The 17,263-nt window shown below is 44.5% G+C and overlaps 1 protein-coding gene across 1 annotated transcript in view; it reads left to right on the top strand.

Moving 5' to 3' along the window:
- The window catches only part of ALK (ALK receptor tyrosine kinase), a 731,313-nt gene that overhangs the window by 196,902 nt on the left and 517,148 nt on the right, over positions 1-17,263 (top strand). Inside the window, exon 2 of the mRNA XM_063078008.1 lies at positions 12,760-12,876. Within this exon, the coding sequence (XP_062934078.1) occupies positions 12,760-12,876 (117 nt within the window). The remainder of the gene's footprint in view (positions 1-12,759; positions 12,877-17,263) is intronic.

The following is a 17,263-nucleotide window of genomic DNA, read 5'->3' as shown; positions in this document are numbered from 1 at the left end:
GACCCCCTTGGTGGTTTGATAAGATAACTTCTCTCAGCCCTGTGGACAGGTCTCATGGGTAGAGCGAAAGTCTTTCTTCTGTCCTCCTCAACATACTTTCCAGCCAAATGCTATCTTGTTAAGTGAGTGAAAAACAAGTCACAAAGCAACATACCATAAAATGTTAACACTGGTTTCTCTGGGTACTGGAGGGAGGGGTGATATTTATTTTCTTCTTTAGACCTTCCTGATTGTTTCAGATTTTCTATAGTGAATCTGATGGTGTATTTTACACTATATTTCCAAAAGATGCACTTAAGATGTGATGCATGAAGGCAAATAACAGCTCTGACATACCTTCACACTTGCTGGTTCCAAATTACTGCCTCTGCTTTCAGAGCCAGGCGATCTGGAGGGGTTGGCAGCTGGCAGGGAGGTAGGCAGGCAGCGTCGTGGGCCACTGGATTTCCTCTTTTTAGACTGTGCTCTGGCAGCTAATTCCAGGGTGCTCATCTGTACAGTGGCAGCGTGACTTTCATATTTTCCCCAAGGTGTTTTATGGCCTTTCTATAGTGGTACTTTGAATAACTTTCTCTCAGTACCTTCCAAACAGTGACAAATATCAGATGATGCCCCCCCCACATTTCCTCTTTCTTATTTGAGCTTCATTCCTTCCTGTTAGTTTCCCGCCGTCTCTTCCTTCACCTCACCCCCTCTTCTTTCTCTCTGTTTCTGCTGCCCCCTCCCTCTTTGCCGCTCTTCACCTAATCTTTTAAGCAAAATAAAATATGGGGGTGAAAGGCTCCAATCTTGTGGGCCCAGGCCATGGTGAGGGTTGTGCACATCTGGCTTATTATGGGGACCTGGGTGGCTGAAAGAACAGTTCCAAGGCAATTCCAAACCTTCACTTTTCCAGAAGGTGATTCAAGTATCAGACCAAAGAGAAGGGCTGAGCTTGATGGCTGGGTTCTAGCTCCTTCCCTGCAGGAAGCCTGGCCAACAGAGCATCAGAGAAAAGGCAGAAGGTGCCTGACAAGACAGGTGAGTCTTGCCATGGGAATGGAGCCATTCTAGGTGACAGTTCTAAGTCACCTTCCTCATTGATCTGGAAGGATCTGTTGTCCTTAGTTAGGGGAATGCTGCAGGCATTTGTGATCTCGTCAGTCTCCTACTGTGTTTAATTCAATGTCCCTGTTCTCTGGGGCAGTCCATATTGTCTCCAAGGGGCTCTGTGCCAGACGGTGGCATTGAAATTGGTCCACACATCAAGGTTCCCAAGTAACACCTCACCTGTCTTGGTGGTGAGAAAGGAGTGGGTGCTCTGGACTGGGGGATTCAGGCTGGAATAGATCGTTGCCCTTGCTGGTCTCCCACCCTACCCCACTCCTTTTAACTAGTTAACTCTACTCACCTGCTTTAGGGCCTCAGCTCAAACACGAGCTTCTCAGGTAATCCTCCCCTGGACTTCGTGATAACAATCTCATAGGGCCGTGTACTTCTCCTTCACAACACATAACAATGTCGAGGCATTACACGGATTTGAGAGGTGGTTGGGTCTGCTCTCTGCTGCCCCAGCACACTCTAAGCTGCTCAGCCTGTGAGCTCTGAGAGGGGGGTGTTGAACCTGCTCACTAATACATCCTAACTGCCAAAGGCAGGCCTTGGCACATACACGATGCTCAGTAAATATTAATTCAATGCATTAATCTTAGCTCCATCCCTTTTGGCTCCAGGACCTTGGTCAAGTTACTTAACTTCTCTGAGCCTTAGTTCCCTCATTGGAAAATAGGAATAATATTCCTCATTTAGCAAATTCTAGGGTTTATGTGGGACAATGGTTATGAAGCGCCCAGTATGGGGCTGGGCATGCATAATAGACACACACAAGGTATTGGTTTCTTCCTTCATTTTTTGGTTTGTTTTTGTTTTTTCATACCAGAGTATTGCACAGAGCAGTGGTTTAAAGGTTTAAAGAGCAAGAATACATGTCTCCCTATTTCTTCCTCTTCCTCTATTCTTTACTACCTTCCTCTGTGGTTGGCCGAGGCACAGAACAGAGAAGATCAGATTTGATGATTTTCACTAACGGGATGCCTTTGGGTAAAGCATTGTTCTCCTAGGTTCCAGCTTCCTTGTAAGTGGGATGCGACAACAGAGAGAAATAGTGTTCACAGCCCTCCCAACTCCATCTCTACACAGGGGTCAGGGGTAGCCCCGCCCTCTGTTGTCCACAGGGCAAGACAAATGGAAGCCAAGAGGCGACATGCGTCCCAGTAGGGCAAAGCAACTGAGGCTGTTGGCCTTTCTATTTTAACACAAGCTGAGTTTATTTTAGTAATGCAGGTGAAGAATGATTCAAAATGTATCCTCATGACTATGCCCTTCAGTAACAGCACAAGGATTTCTAGTGTAACTTTCTTCAAAAGAGCCTGAGGGCTTTGTATGTACTAACTCATTAATTCTCTGAGCGTCCCTAAAGTTGGATGGGAAAAATGATGAGCTCTGTTTTATATACACAGAAACAAAACTTCAAAAAGGTTAAGCAACTTACCCAAGATCACGCAGGAACGTCAACAGGGAACCTAGGTCTCTATCTAGCACACCAGCCCGTCAGAGCACTTGGCTTCCAGTCGCTGGAATTGAGTCCAACCAAGGCTGAGAGGTATTTGTGCTCAGCAATGTGGCACCTCAAGTTGTGGATTCTTGGAAGATAGGTTTTTTTTTTTTTCCTGAAATGAGTGACAAGTAGATAAAGAGGGATGGAAAGTGCTGGAAGTTAGTAGAAAGTTGTCTGTTCCTCTTCCTCCTCTCACTCAAAGCATCCTTCCCCTGGACCAGCCAAGGCTCCATTCCGAGGGCCCAGGTATCAAGCCTCGTGGTGGTTACCATGGAAGTGGTGTTGACTGAGCCTGAGGCTCTGGAGAAGCAGCTGCCATGACTGTAGGTGTGTGTTTCCTTCAGGTCAACCAGGAGGGGATCTGTCGTCCTCAGGAGGATCTGATCAATCACCTGTGATCTGCTCAATCTCTTTCTGCTGTGTTTAATTCAATGTCCCTGTTCTCCAGGGGAATCAATATCAGCTCCAAGGAGTCTGTGTTGTAGAGTAGCATTCCTAGCTGGTCCATACTTCAGGAGCCTGCCGTCATGTGTCCCATCCCACTACTCACTGGCTGTGTGGCCTTGAGTAGGGAACTTGTGCTTTCTGAACCTCAATCTTTTCACCTGTAAAAAAGGTTAACTAACAGGGTCATTGTCAGGATCATAAGAGTGGATAGCTATGAAAAAAATGGTGAATGTATAAATACCCTTCCATGCTGGAGCTCCCTCTTGTGAAAGCTGGCCGTGCCCTCTCCAAGGAACTCACTACATGATCTTAGGGGTCACCTGGTAACTATATATCCCAACTCAAAACATCAGGTCAAGAGAAGATCCAGCTGTTCTTGGATAGTTTGTAGCCTCTTGTCCAACATACACAAAAACTGCTAGGCCAGCTGGCGAGTGATTATCCCTACAAGGACTCCCTCCCTGCAAAATAGAAAGGTCTTTTGTTGATGGACTTGGTTTTCCAGGCTGTCCTGTCTTTGTGTCTTTGTGTCACTTTCAGTACATTAATTATTTAATGCCTGGTAAAGCTCTCTGAGATCACAAGATGAAAGGCCTAGTGGCAGTTCAAAGTCCTTCTTTTGATTATTATTCTAGTCAACGTATTTTGGGGGGAGAAAATAGGCTTGAGATCACAGTGGAATAAATTTCATAAAGAGTAGAGTATAAGAAAGCCACAGAAATGGACACAGAACACATAGTCATGTTGCCCTGCTAATGGAGGCTCTCAGGCCTTGCAGGAGTCGGGCTTGGGGAGGGTGTCACGAATCAGGCCACCTGCAGAGTGACACCCTCTCCATTGCTCTCTTGGATTAGTAAAAATGCCAGTTAGTCTTCCACAGCTACTGAAAGCCAGTGAGGCCACCTGGCTAGCCAGGTAGGACTAGTGACCAAGCATATCTGGAGCAGGGATTCAGGGCAAGAGGAGACACTGCAGGGCTCACAGGCTGGTCAGGAGCAGCTTGCTTGTGACACTGAGATCATCTCAAGAGATGCAAATTCTGAAGGGTGGCATCAGATATCACGTGGCCTTTGCTATCTGACTTTGGCCATGAATTACACATCACTGGTGGCCATGGTATCTCAGGTGATGACATAGGTCTGTGCCCCTGATCTGGTCCTGAGAAGCAAATAATATGAGACCAAACAATGGCCTCCATGATGTTTGTCCTAGGTTTTTCTAAATCTGTGAGCAAAAAAGTATTTCAACATAAGCAACAGACCTGAAGCTTGAGATTTGTGAGTGAAATAAATATACTATTAGAATTTATTGTCATGAACAGCCAAGGTAGTCTGAATAACATGTTTGATGAATGGCCTATATGTTGCTGTCCTAAGTGACAATAAACTATAAGTGATTAGGGAGGCGGGCGGCCCAGTTCACGTTTTGTTTTGGCACAACCTGAATCACAGCTCAAGTGCTTTGATGGGACTCCAGCTCAGGGAAAATGGGGACCTTAGGAAAGACAGATGTGGGTTGGCTCTTTAAGAAAGGGTAGAATTTAGGATAACAGGGGGTGGGGGAAGAACATTCTAGGCAGAGATTAGCTTGGGCAAAAGTTTGGAGACTGAGGTATAATGGGGTCCATACAATGTGGAAAGATTCTGAATGAGAAATAAGACTGAAAAAGCAAATAGCAGCCAAATTGTTAGGGCTTCAAATTTGCACGCTTTAGACATTTCTGGGGTAACCTCTTTGTGATTCCCTTTTTGGTGTGTCTCTAGCATACCCTGCAGGTAACCAACTCCCCCAAGGCAGGGGCCCTGCTAACAGCTGTCAGTATTCCTTCATGCTGTGCCTTGGGAAGGAGAGCCTGCTTTCATCAGCTGACAGATATGGTTCACCATTGAATGAATTCCCTAGTTATACATGGGTCTTTGGGGGGCTGGGAGAAGCAGGAAACATGTGCTGAAACTATGAATTTCCACGGTAAAAGAATATTATGAGAGAGTAATTTTTGCTTCAGAACTTGAGCTACCAAGAAAGAGCACAAACATCCCTGGCAAGATAGGAGTGGGACTTGGAGAAAGGTAAGGTAGAGTGGAGCTGTTTAATTCCATTCAAATTCCACCCCTGGCACTAACAGCTCCTCTCTGAATGAGCCAGCCGGAAGAAAATATGAAAGCATACGATGGAGAACCAAATGTGTATGAATGGAAGGGGACCTCAGTGAACAGATAATTCAACCCCCTCATTTTCCAGGCCTAGAGCAGAAATGGGGAGGTCTATGTGTTTAGGACAAAGGGTGCATCTGCTAGTTCTCCCTTTCCTTTTCTCTGACATCATACCTCTGTTTTTCAGACTAAATTAACTGCCTGTTACAACTGCAACATCACCCCTACCTCTAGTAGTCATGTAAATTCACTGAGAATGTTTCTTTGGCTGAATAGGTGTGGGCTCAGCCCGGTGAACACCAAAGCCATTTCCCTTGGGCTGCCAATCTCAAAAGAAGGCCTACCCTGAGCTCCCCACCTGGTTGTGCCTGCCTACCACTACTTGACATCAGGTGACTCTTTCTCTGGCTACATTAAGCTTTGCTTTGTGTGACACAAAGTCATTGTGAAAGAATGCATTATTAAGTGTGTTTTCAAATATGGGAGGAGAAACTAGCAGGCTGTCACTGATTGTTTTATTGTTGGAAGGAATATAAATAAGTAAAATGTGTACAAGGCAGGGTGGGAGCCTTTCCAAGGAGTGTTTAGAACAGAAGCATTTGTTACATTTTATTGATGTAGGTTTGTAAAACATGCTTGCTAGTGGACCCAGGGCATTCATGTAAATAACCCTCACACACACAAAGCTCTTTATTATTTATACTGACACAAGTACGATATATTATATATACTCTGGCTTAGGACTAAACAGACACACAGTGAGATATGTAAAAATAAAGATTAGAAATAGAGACATTGCCAATTGGCTGAAATTTGGGTATTCTTGATTGTAGGCAGTTGGTAAAGTCAATAATTAACTAATGAATAATAGAGAAGCAGCTCTTTGGGAGCACTTTTGATTTCCAGACACTGTATTGATTGACACAAGATCCCCTGAATATAAGAAAGGGAACAAGATTCCCATTCATTTTGGAGTCATAAAATTTTAAGAATGGTATCACTCATATTTAAAGAGTACATTATGTACACATTGTCTTATCTTGCCCTTACAAAACCCTGAGAGTTTTTAGAGTGTGCACTATTGTTATTTTTATCGTTGTGTTAGTCTGTTTCTGTTGCTTATAACAAAATACTTGAAACTGGGTGATTTATAAAGAAAAACAAAATTTATTGCTTACAATTTCTGAGGTTGAGAAGGCCAAAGTCCCTCCAGTGGTGACAACAGTGACCCAGGGGTCTCACATTGCAAGATGGTGGAAGCAGAGTGAGCAGAGAGACTCTCGTTTCTCGTCTTTTAAAGTCCTCAGAACCACACCCCTGACCACCATTCACTACTGCACAGTCTGCAATCCAATCACCCCTTCAAGGCTCCACCTTTCAATTACTGTAATAGGATTTCCCACCCTCTTAACAGTCACAGTGGGGGTTAAGTTTCTAATACATAAAACTTGAGGGACACAATTCAAGCTTCAGTGAGTTTTGGGGGAAATAATTCAATCCACTACAATTATCATTTTCAGAAAATTGAGGCTCCCCAGAGTGTGTAATTAGCCTGAAGTTAAACAGCTAATAAGTGCTAGTGCTAATAACTTTCCTCAGGGCTCTGGTTTTATTCATTTGACAAGTATTTATTGAGTGCCTACTATGTGCTAGGCATGGGGACACAGTAGTGACTAGTGCAGGAGGCACACAATAAGCAAATAAATATTCATAATTTATATGTGTAAGAAATCATATAGTGCAGGGCAAGGGAATAGAGAGTGATTTACGATGAGTGCTATTTTGACAGGATGATCCAGGGAAGCTCTTTCTGAGGAGGTGACATTTGGGCAAAGACTTGGATAGAGTGAGTGGCCACATGTCTCTGAGGGGGTGGAGGTTTCTAGGCTGAGAGAGCTGCCAGTACAAAGGCCCTGAGGTAGGAATGTGCATGGGAAGTTTGAGGAATGCAGTGAGGCCTGTGGGACAAAGCTCCTTTGGCAAGGGAAAAGTGGCTGGAAATGAGGTCGGAGAGAGAACCAGGGGCCAGATCTCATGGGGCCTTTGCTAGGCCATGGCAAGAAATTTGAAAGGCATTTCAGGGCTGACGTGTTGCTCTAACTGCTGTGTGGAGAACAGACTGAAGAGAGACCAATGTAAGCTTACAGATGTAGTCAAGATGAGAGGTGATGGGGGAGAAGATAACAAGGGGCAAAATTCAAATAAAGCCATCCAGATGTGTGGATGAATTGATGTGGAGTGTTAGAAAAAGAAAGAAGTCAAGACTATCACCTTGGTTTTTGACCCAAGCACCTGCGTGAGTATTGGCTTTGCTTTCTGACATGGGGAGCACCTGGGGTTTAGCAGCAGGCGTATCAAGCATTTGGTTTTGCCCATGATAAGTTTGAGATACTTATCAGCAGTAACATGGAGATTTCAAACAGGCAGTTGGATATATATTCAGGGGAGAGATAGGGCCTAGAGATATAAATTTAGTAGCATTTGTATATAGGTGGTATTTAAAAGTATGAAGCTGGATGAGATCACTTTGGGAATGAGTTTAAATGGAAAAGATAAAAGGCCCAAGTTCTCCAACTTTTAACAATTTTCTTTTTCTTTTTTTTTTTTTTGTCTTTTTCGTGACCGGTACTCAGCCAGTGAGCGCACCGGCCATTCCTATATAGGATCCGAACCCGCGGCGGGAGCGTCGCTGCGCTCCCAGCGCCGCACTCTTCCGAGTGCGCCACGGGCGGGCCCAACAATTTTCAAATAATAAAACAAAACTCCCCCATAGTTTTTAAAAAAAGAGAAGAAAAAAAGCCAAGCTTATTTACATGTCAGGCAAGGAAAAATTCCCTGAATAATTCTCTAAAGAAGAAAATTTAGAGCTTTAAAGTCTTAGGAAAGGGTTACACGGTGGTCCTGTAAATTGAGAATTGAAAATCAGCACTTTGGCTAAGAGAAAATCAGTTCATGGGTCTGTGTGAACTTAGTTAAAACAAGTCCCCTTCTTCATAGGTCAGCAAAGAGTCTTCGGTAGGAGCACTAAGGGTCTGGTGTCCTGGGGTCACTTGATATTCATAGTCATGGATCATCTTCAGCTGGTCAGAACCATGGTGATGAAGTAGAAATTAGCCAGGCATGTGCTGCTGGAAAGAGGAGAATTTTCCTCCTGCACAGTCTGGAAAATGGGGAAGATCTGGCAAAGAAGAGTAAAGAGGACCTGGCACTGGAGTAGGAGGCAACCAGGGTAACCAAGACGTGAGCAATCCAAGAAGTGGGGAGCAATGGGCGGGGTCAAGTGCCGCTGAGAGGACGAGCGAGACAAAGACCAAGACTTGTGCACTGTATCCACAGCCTCCTGCCGCCGGTGACCTTGACCTGCAATAGTGAAGGCAATCATATTGGATTTAAGAGAAAATGGGAGGAAGAAAGTGGAGACATGAGCAGAGACAAATCCTCTAAGAGATTCAGCTGTGAAGGAGAGCGGAGTCATGGGGCAGTGGCTGAAGAAAGAAGTCAAGGATGTTTTTCTTTTTCTTTTTAAGATGGCACATGTTTGCTGCAGTTGAGATTGACTTGGTGGAGAGGGAAAATTGTTGATGCAGGAGAATGGCAGCGGGGAACAGTGGCAAGAGCAGATTCCCTGAGAAGGGGCAAGATTAGCACCTAAACGGAGAGGCTGGCCCTGCTTGCACGTGTGGACAGCTCATCCTTTGTAGCGGGAGAGAAGCTGGCGTGGACAGGGATGGATACTTCTAAGTGGGTAGATTTGCTTCTCTTTTCTCAGTGCAATAAGAAACAAGGGCCATTTGGTTAGAAGGTGGAGGAATGAGGGGGATTGGCAGTTTGAGGAATAAGAGAAGGTTTGAAATAGTCGTGCTGGAAAGAGGGAGGGTAAATTGAGTCGGTCAGGGAATGCAGTAGGATCCTGGGCAGTCCTGAGCGTCTCCCTGAGGTTTCTGGGGAAGCATTTAAAGTGAGACTTGTCAGCATCGTCGTGTGTTCCTCGTCCCCTCCTTTTCCACTACACGTTCAGCCACTTCAGGACAATTGTGACGGAGAAAGAGACAAAGGAGGTGAAAGAAATTGCGTGCAGGGGAATGATTATAGAGATGGACTCTGGACCCTAAGCTGAGGGCACTGGGGGTGGCGGATGGATATGCCCAGTGAGAAAAGAGTAGTGTCAGGAGCTTGGGGTTTTCATTCTGCCTTGGAAATTGCCAGAAAAAAACCACAAACCAATCTTATCAATAGCCAGTCAACACTGAGCTCAGTCCAGGTACGTTTCTTTCTTTTTTTTCTCCTCAGGCCACCGTGGTCTGCCTCACTTGGGCACCTGGAAGAACGTGGTCCTACTCTCCCCCATTTCCTTTCTATTCTTCCCTCGGAGTCCCAGAGTCACTCTACTTGAGCCAGTAGGTCTTAATTCACACCCTCACCCTATAAGTCTGTGTTGCTGAGGCCCATTTCACTCTGGATCCTCACATTTTCAAAGTGGAGGATCGAAAAGACCAAGCTTTGTCTTGCTTTGGTGGATTGCTTCTCACGGGAGGGCTCTCTTTATGCTAGAAACCCCACTGCCCACCGTGGTGAGGATGGGAGTGGATGAGGATTGTGAAGGGAACAGACAGCCCATCCCCCCTGCACTTGTTAAATGCAGAAGTACTTTCTTCTTTACGTTCTAAATGTGTGCATGCTCTATGAGCTTTCACTAACACTCACTTCTGTCCTAATGCTTCTGATTTTGGCAAACAACTTCATTGGTGCAGGCTGTGTTTTTCTTGGTCTTTACCTTTTCAGGTGGGGACTTCCATCCTCTTAGGTGACCCTCCAGTAGCTCCCCCAGCCACATCTGGCTCATCACTCTACCCACCCTCATCTGGAGACCACATTGGGGCCCCTGTGAGCCCAGCCTGCTGGCAGAAATTCTAGAAGTTCCTGCAAAGGCAGTATAAAACTTTCTGCTTTCTTTCTATTATTCACTAGTGAGGATGCCCAGCACTTTATTGGAATTTGAGATATAAAATGCTTTAAACTTACGTCTTTAGGGATAACCCACAGTGATGTCCAACTCTCCTTGCTGGTCATGACTGAGCCCTCAGAGCCCTTTGATTTGGATATCCTCAGATTTTTTTTTAATCCCTGAATATATTACCTGGCTCTCATCCATATTAAAAGTCATCTGTCGTTCTGTGCTCACTCATGGATAAGTACTTCCTGAAGTCCAGCCCCATTTGCTTGGTCCTTCCTATCCAGGAAGAAGTTAATACCATTCCCAAACTGAACGGTTAAGAAAAATGACATCACTTGGAAACAGGGAAATATAGTCTAGGCTTAGTCTTCCTGTTGCTTCAAAATTACTTAAAATTTGAGCTAAGCTGATAACTCAGATATACAGTGGCCACTTTTTATTCACATGGGAGTCATTGCAGGGGGTTGGTGGTCAGAGTCCTCCCAGACCCTTCACACTTTTGCTCTGTTCTGCAGCATGCTTAGTGATGACCTCTGACCTTAGCCATTGCCCCTTGGAGGCCCAGGAAGGGTGTGGAAAGAGCATGGGCTTTAACACCAGGCTGACCTAGTTGTTGACTCTCTGATCTCCTGCCTGCTATTGGCTGTGACGCTGCAGTTATCTAACCTTTTTAAGCCTCAGTTTCCCCAGCTCCAAAATGAGGACAAATAATCATACTTATTCACAAGGTTATTAGAAGAAGTAAATGCAATCACACATTTGAAGCACTAGCATAGTGCCTGGTCCATATGTGCTGAAAATACATTATTAATTTTTTTTTTAAGTCTAATAAACTTGACCCTCAGTAGACCTATGTGGCCTTGATTTCACCTCTCTGAGCCCTATTGCTTATGGAGAAAATAGAGTTGATGTAAGTGTGAAATGAGATTGTTTCTCTCTGCAACTCACCAGCACAGCTTCTTACCCTTTTTAGTGCATTTTCCTCTGATCCATTTTGTAGAAATGCTGCAGAAAGATGTATCTGGCACCAACCAATTCAATTCTAATCACTGCAGATCAGATGTGGGAGAAAAGTCACTCTTTTCTAGGTACCCAGGAGTCAACACTTCCAACTCGAATCTGTGGAAGGCAGAGATAAGAAATTTTTTTTTTTAGGAAGGAGACCATAGAATGCCCATCTTGTTGCAGTTGCAGGAGCACGTGGTTCTGTGGTCAGCTTTACCCAGGTGCAACACCTGTAGATAAAGCAGTGGAGGGGACTGGAAACAAAACTGCCATGGGCACCTAAGCCAGAGATTTCCTTAAAGTGTGTGAAGTGGGGTGGATACCAAAAGGGAAGTGGAGGCAGGAGAACAGGCCGTCAAGGAGCTGCTGCTGGGGCAATGTGGAAGAAACCGCAAAGCAGATAGGCTAGGAAAACTCTTCTGCTGCTCCTGCTTTCTCTCCTTATTTCTTTTCTTCCCCTCTTCTTCACAAAGTCACTCCCAATTGTTTAACAGTTACCACTCAAGTAACAAATTAGCTCACTGGTGGCAGAACATGGCCTTTTGGCACTAGGCAAACCTGGGTTCAGTTCCTGATTTCATCCCTTGCCCCTATGAAGCTCAGTTGTTGCATCTGTAAAATGGAGATGACAATTCCTGTGTCAGACAGTCGCTGTGAATATCATGGGTCATTATGTGGGTAAAAGAGCCCAGCACAATGCCTGAAGGCTTCAGAGAAAATTCTACTTCCCTTCCTACCCTCTTCCCCACTCTCTGTCTTGCTACACATCTATCTACTAAACAGAACTAATTCTCAGACCCTTCCTTCTTTAACAGAAAAAGCTTTGCCTGCCATAAAACATTAGCAAACAGTGATTGAGTTGGGGATTTTCCTGGAAGAGCTGTATGAGAGCAAGTAGCGTGTGCTCATTTGATTTGTAGATATATTGTAATGACTTCTCTCACCCAAAACCCACCTGAGATACTGTGAAGGGAGGGAATAACGCTGCTTTACTCCTTTTCTCTCAACCGTTCTTTCTCTCATGCAAACCAGAAACATTAATCCTTTGGCTCCCTGGCCTCTTGGCTATGGAAAAACCCATCACCTGGCTCTTTTTTGTCTCCTCAAAATAATGTAATTGTTAAGAACTCATAACTTCTAACTGCAATTTCAACACTCTTGTCGAAAAGGCAATAACCCAAGCAAACATTAGATGAATTTACAAGTCCAAACATAAAGTAGAGGTGGAGGCATCATTTGGACAAAATGAACTGAAGATTTCTGTTAGGTTGCACAAATTCTTATAGGCAGAATAGACTTTGGATAGAGTTATTAGACCAAACCATTAAGTTACCTGGCTTCTAGTTCATCTCCCAGAAATCCCTGGCATGGCCTTGGTCACAACATTCAGACTTCTTAGATCTGGCTGCCATTGGTAGAAAAAAAAAAATTTCATTGAGATCCTGAGGTCAACTCAATCTACCAGTGGCTCAGTCCTTTTTCCCGCATCTTTCCAACAGATGTCATGAAAGCGTCTTATGAACTTTCTTTATGACTGATATCGAGTGACAGTTAAAAGACACATCCTAAGCACACAGATCAGTATTCTCTGTTTTTATGTCCAGGTCACAGCTCCTTGGAGCCATCAGCAAACATGCCTACTCCTCCTGATTATGTTGCATGGAATCTCACCTGGATAATGAAAGATTCCTTCCCTTTCCTGTCTCATCGCAGCCGATATGGTAAGTATACTTTTGATAGTTATTTGTGATGCACCATCACCATCTCAGAACTAAGGCAGACTCCAGTTTCAGTTTGTGACTCCTGGCGATCCAGGGATGCCTCAGCCCCCTATATGCAAGTCTTTCTGTGCCTTCTGTCTCCCAGTGGCACCCAACACTCCCCTCCCAACCCCCAACCATTCCAGCCAGACCATTCCAGCTTAGGTGCTGCCATATCCCACTCCCAGCCCTTATGATGTATGGTATTCCCAGCATCTTCCTACCAATCACTACATGCAAAGCTTATTTGCATTTTGACTGTGGCTTTCTAATACAGAGTTCTGATCCACAACATGTCTAATGATTGTGATCTCCCAAGAGAAATTATGAGAGTCATAGGTCTTCCAGGGCCCCTCAAGTGACTGCCTAACATTTGGGGTGCTCCTTAAGGTTCCCCAAACTTGTTCCTTGATATTATTTCAGCTCATTTGATTCTAAAACAGCCTTATAGGCAAGGAGAACAGGTTCAATTCCATTTTTACAGATGTAGAAACAGAGCTTAATAAGATCACACCGAGTGGCTTCACTAGATACAAAGCCAGAACTCATCCCTTATGTTCACTTTTTCTCCCGGAGCCTCCTGCTCAGCCTGCTAGGTCCTGCCCTAGGAGCCCTTGGGAGGCCACGTTCACATAGTGTGGGGTTTCTTGTTCCCACTGCTTATCCTCACAGCTTAAAGAAACTGGGCCACTTCAGGGGAAAGAGAAGGGTTGGAGGAGAGCAGATGCATTTCTGGGTAAACATTTTCTCCCTCTTAAACTCCTCTATGGTGAACCACACGAGAGCAGGCAATACTCTGTGTTTTCTCCCCACTTTATCCCATCACATGGAAGACATTCATAAAGACTTGCATATAAAGAATAAATGCAGAAGGCCTCCAGGGATGGAACTCACTCATCAGGCCTGATTCAACTAAGTTTTTATGAACTGGGTATAGCACTGAGTTCCAGATTCCCTTCAGGGAATATTTACCTATTCCTGCTACTTGGTCTCTGCACTTGGGCCTGAGCTATTTAAAGTGCACCTAACAGAGATGTTCCACTCACTGTAGAAAAGCTCCCAGTCCAAAGCCTGCTGTCCCTCATCTATAACACTCTTGGTTCACATTAACTGTACTGTTCATTTCAAATTTAAAAACATAAATGCACCAAAAAGCCTAGGGAAGTTTAGGATTACATTCTGTGCTAGGATGTTTCCTCTATTTCTAAGCATCCCTAGTGAAAGAGAAGGATAAATGGTTCTTAGAAGATTCCAGATAAGAATTACTTCTCGATTTTACTTAAGCAAGCCACTGAGTGTCATCTTAAGATAAGGGCAAGTGTCTACAAAATAATTGAAATCCAGTCCTTTGTATCATTAATGCTTTGCAACCAGATTTGTGTTACAACTGTTCTTCAGATAATAGTTTTGAGTTTGCTCTCAAAGCCATTCAGTATCTCCACAGGAGGACAACTTTTATAAGATGCAGAGTGTCCAAAAAAGGCAGATCCACCTCCTGCATGCCACAGAGGGCAACATATTTGTTCCCTGTGGAGCATCTTGAGAGAGGTTGCAGGTTGAAAGGAGAAAACCACAGGAGTTTATTAAACTGCTGTTTGCCCACTACATGGCCCTGATAAACCCACTTCTTTCCTTATGTGTAAAATGAGGGTGGAGTGGTGGTTGCCTTGGGGCAGAGGAGTAAATCTGGATGTTTTCCAAGGTCTCTTTCAACTCCCTTTGTTGCCCAGAATCCTCATGATTTCCCTTGTGGGCAGAGACGAGGACCCAAAGCATTGGCTAGTTATTGCCCAGATGCTGGACGAGACACCAATGTCAGCACCGTTATTGCTGTTGGCTCACAGGAGAAGAAAGAGCCGATTCCTGATTGGCATCTCCTTGACTGAGTGTGGTGATAGTTTCAGAGCCTTTTCATCTTCCTGCCATATTTAAATCAGCTGAGACTTATAAAGACACCCCCCCACCACCACCACCCTTGTGTGCCTGGCCCCATGCCAGATGCTGGAGGTGACACAAACGTAAACAGGGTTAAGACATGGCCCTGCTCTCTCAGAGTTCATAGACCAGAGAAATAATTCTGCAGGCAGCGAGGCCCATTGCCACGAACAGTGGCCCCTGTGGGCTGACCTCAGAGCACAGACACCGAGGACTCACCCCAAGACCCACTGCAGAGCAAGCCAAAGGCAGAGTTAAGGCCAAGCGTCCGGTCCACACCAGGATGTTTATGGGGGCTCAGCCCACATGTCTATGAACTGAAGAGGCCAGCAGGCTCATGGGTAATAAATCCATAACTTCCAACTGCCGAAAAAGACATTTTAAGAAATGTTAACAACTTCATTAATTTTAATGCCTCAAACTTGGGCAGAGAAATTTGACTGGAAAATTGCAGCCTGAAGGGACAGTCCTTCAGACAGTGAGAAGTCACCAAGTCTCAGCAAGCCCATAGCAGGGCTTCATGCATGGCTGGCTGGCTTCCCCTGTGTTCCGGGGGGCAGCTGGGGGTCCCGGGAGTAGGCGGAATGATGGACGGTGGGCCGGTCCTCTCCCAGGCAAGCTGTCCCATCCTGGGTTGAGTGGGGCTTTCTTCTTACCAGTGTTTTATGAGAAGAGACGAGATGGAGAGAGGCTAATAAGATTTACTCACCCCCAGCCTATAATTATCTGCTTGAGGAAAAAGTCTGACCTACCTTTTTGAAGCCTCGCCATATTTCTTCTAATATGCGTTGGGGCTTTTTATGTTGTGTAAAATATATTCTCTTCGGTGGCATTTGGTATCAGATTCCAGCTCGTTCTCGCCTCTGTCTTAAATGACGAGAGCCCACTAATTTTGTCATCTGTGAGCAGAGAACGACACATTCCTCTCCCAAGGCTTTGAAAGAGGGAGGACATCTAAAGAAGGACTTTATTTTTCTTTTTATCATTGACTCTGATGCCTTGAGACTTATTTACAGGCTTGGCTAAAGGATTAGGCTCTAACTACCTATCCAGATAGAAATCTGTCCCATCAGAGAGTACCAGGTGCTGAGAGATTGAGGCCTCTGGGAGGTTTTTAAAAAGAGTTTTGATCTCCTTGAGTTCTAGAGCCACAGTACCCTTCCCAACTTTAACTCATATTTGCCCACTCTGGGTATGGGAAAAATCGGGTCAACATTTTTTAAACACAATGACCAGTTATTTTTTTAAAAATTATGATACTTTGCAAAAGTCTTTCACACCCATTTTTCTCGCTTAGGCTGTGTTATGAAATTGCAGTAGTTGGAGATTATTTTATATCCCATTTTTACAGAAACATAAATTGAGGGCCAAAGGAGTTTATTAATGTGCTCTCAAGTTATGGAGAAGATGAGCAGTTAGAAAAGGGTAAACCCAGACTTTCTTACTCTAAGTTGAATGCTTTTTCTGTCACTTCACAAAGTTATTTCACAGGTAAGTTCCCTCTCCCTGGAAAGCACTCTCACTTCCTGGATGATCTGGTATTTGGACTGAGAGATCAATCTGATATCTAGGACCTTGGGAAGCTATAGGACCAATGCTTGATATCACAAAATTGAGACTATCCCAGGCAGGACATGTAATTCTCCTCTTCCTAAACATCGTGTAGGCCCCTACGGTCCCTGTTGTGGGTTGAATTGTGTCTCCCAAAAAGATATTATGAAGTTCTAAACCCCACCCCCCCAGTACCTGTGAATGTGACCTTCTTTGGAAATAGGGTCTTTACAGATTAATCAAGTTAAAATGAGGCCATACTGGATTAGAGCGGGTCCTAATCCAATGTAACTGGTGTCCCTGTAAGAAGAGAAAACAGAGACACAGACCTACACAGGGCAAACACCAGGTGACCACGGATCAGAGATCAGTGTGATGCGTCTACAAGCCAAGGAACACCGAGGATTGCTAGCAACACTAGAAGCTAAGAGAAGGGCACGGAACAGATTCTCCTCTTTGGCTTCACAGGGAGCACGGCCCCCAGAACCGGGAGAGAATGAGTTTCTGTTATTTTAAGCTACCCAGTTTGTGGTACTTTGTTACAACAGCCCTAAGAAACCAATGCAAACCTTCATCCCTCCAGCCCTCCCATGTTCAAAAATTGACTCCAGGGGAAAGAAAATATTCCTCTCAACATCCAAGCACAACAAAACCATCGTTGGACTTTGAATAAAAGTTTTATTAAAACTTTGTCTGCTTTCCAGTCTATGGGGACCTATCCAATTTAGGAGCTAGTGGTTTTGGAAAGAAAAATTAGACTTTTTAATTACTTTGTCTGCTACTGCCACCATCACCATCATCCTGTTAATGTCTCAATTTCTTTGATTGAAAAGACTGGGTAAATTAAATATATCCCAAAAAG

The sequence above is a fragment of the Cynocephalus volans genome, chromosome 14 (genome assembly GCF_027409185.1).
Source record: "Cynocephalus volans isolate mCynVol1 chromosome 14, mCynVol1.pri, whole genome shotgun sequence".
In the NCBI taxonomy this organism is placed as follows: domain Eukaryota; kingdom Metazoa; phylum Chordata; class Mammalia; order Dermoptera; family Cynocephalidae; genus Cynocephalus; species Cynocephalus volans.
The sequence above is the reverse complement of the archived record's forward strand: the minus strand, read 5'-3'. Positions and strand labels throughout refer to the sequence as shown.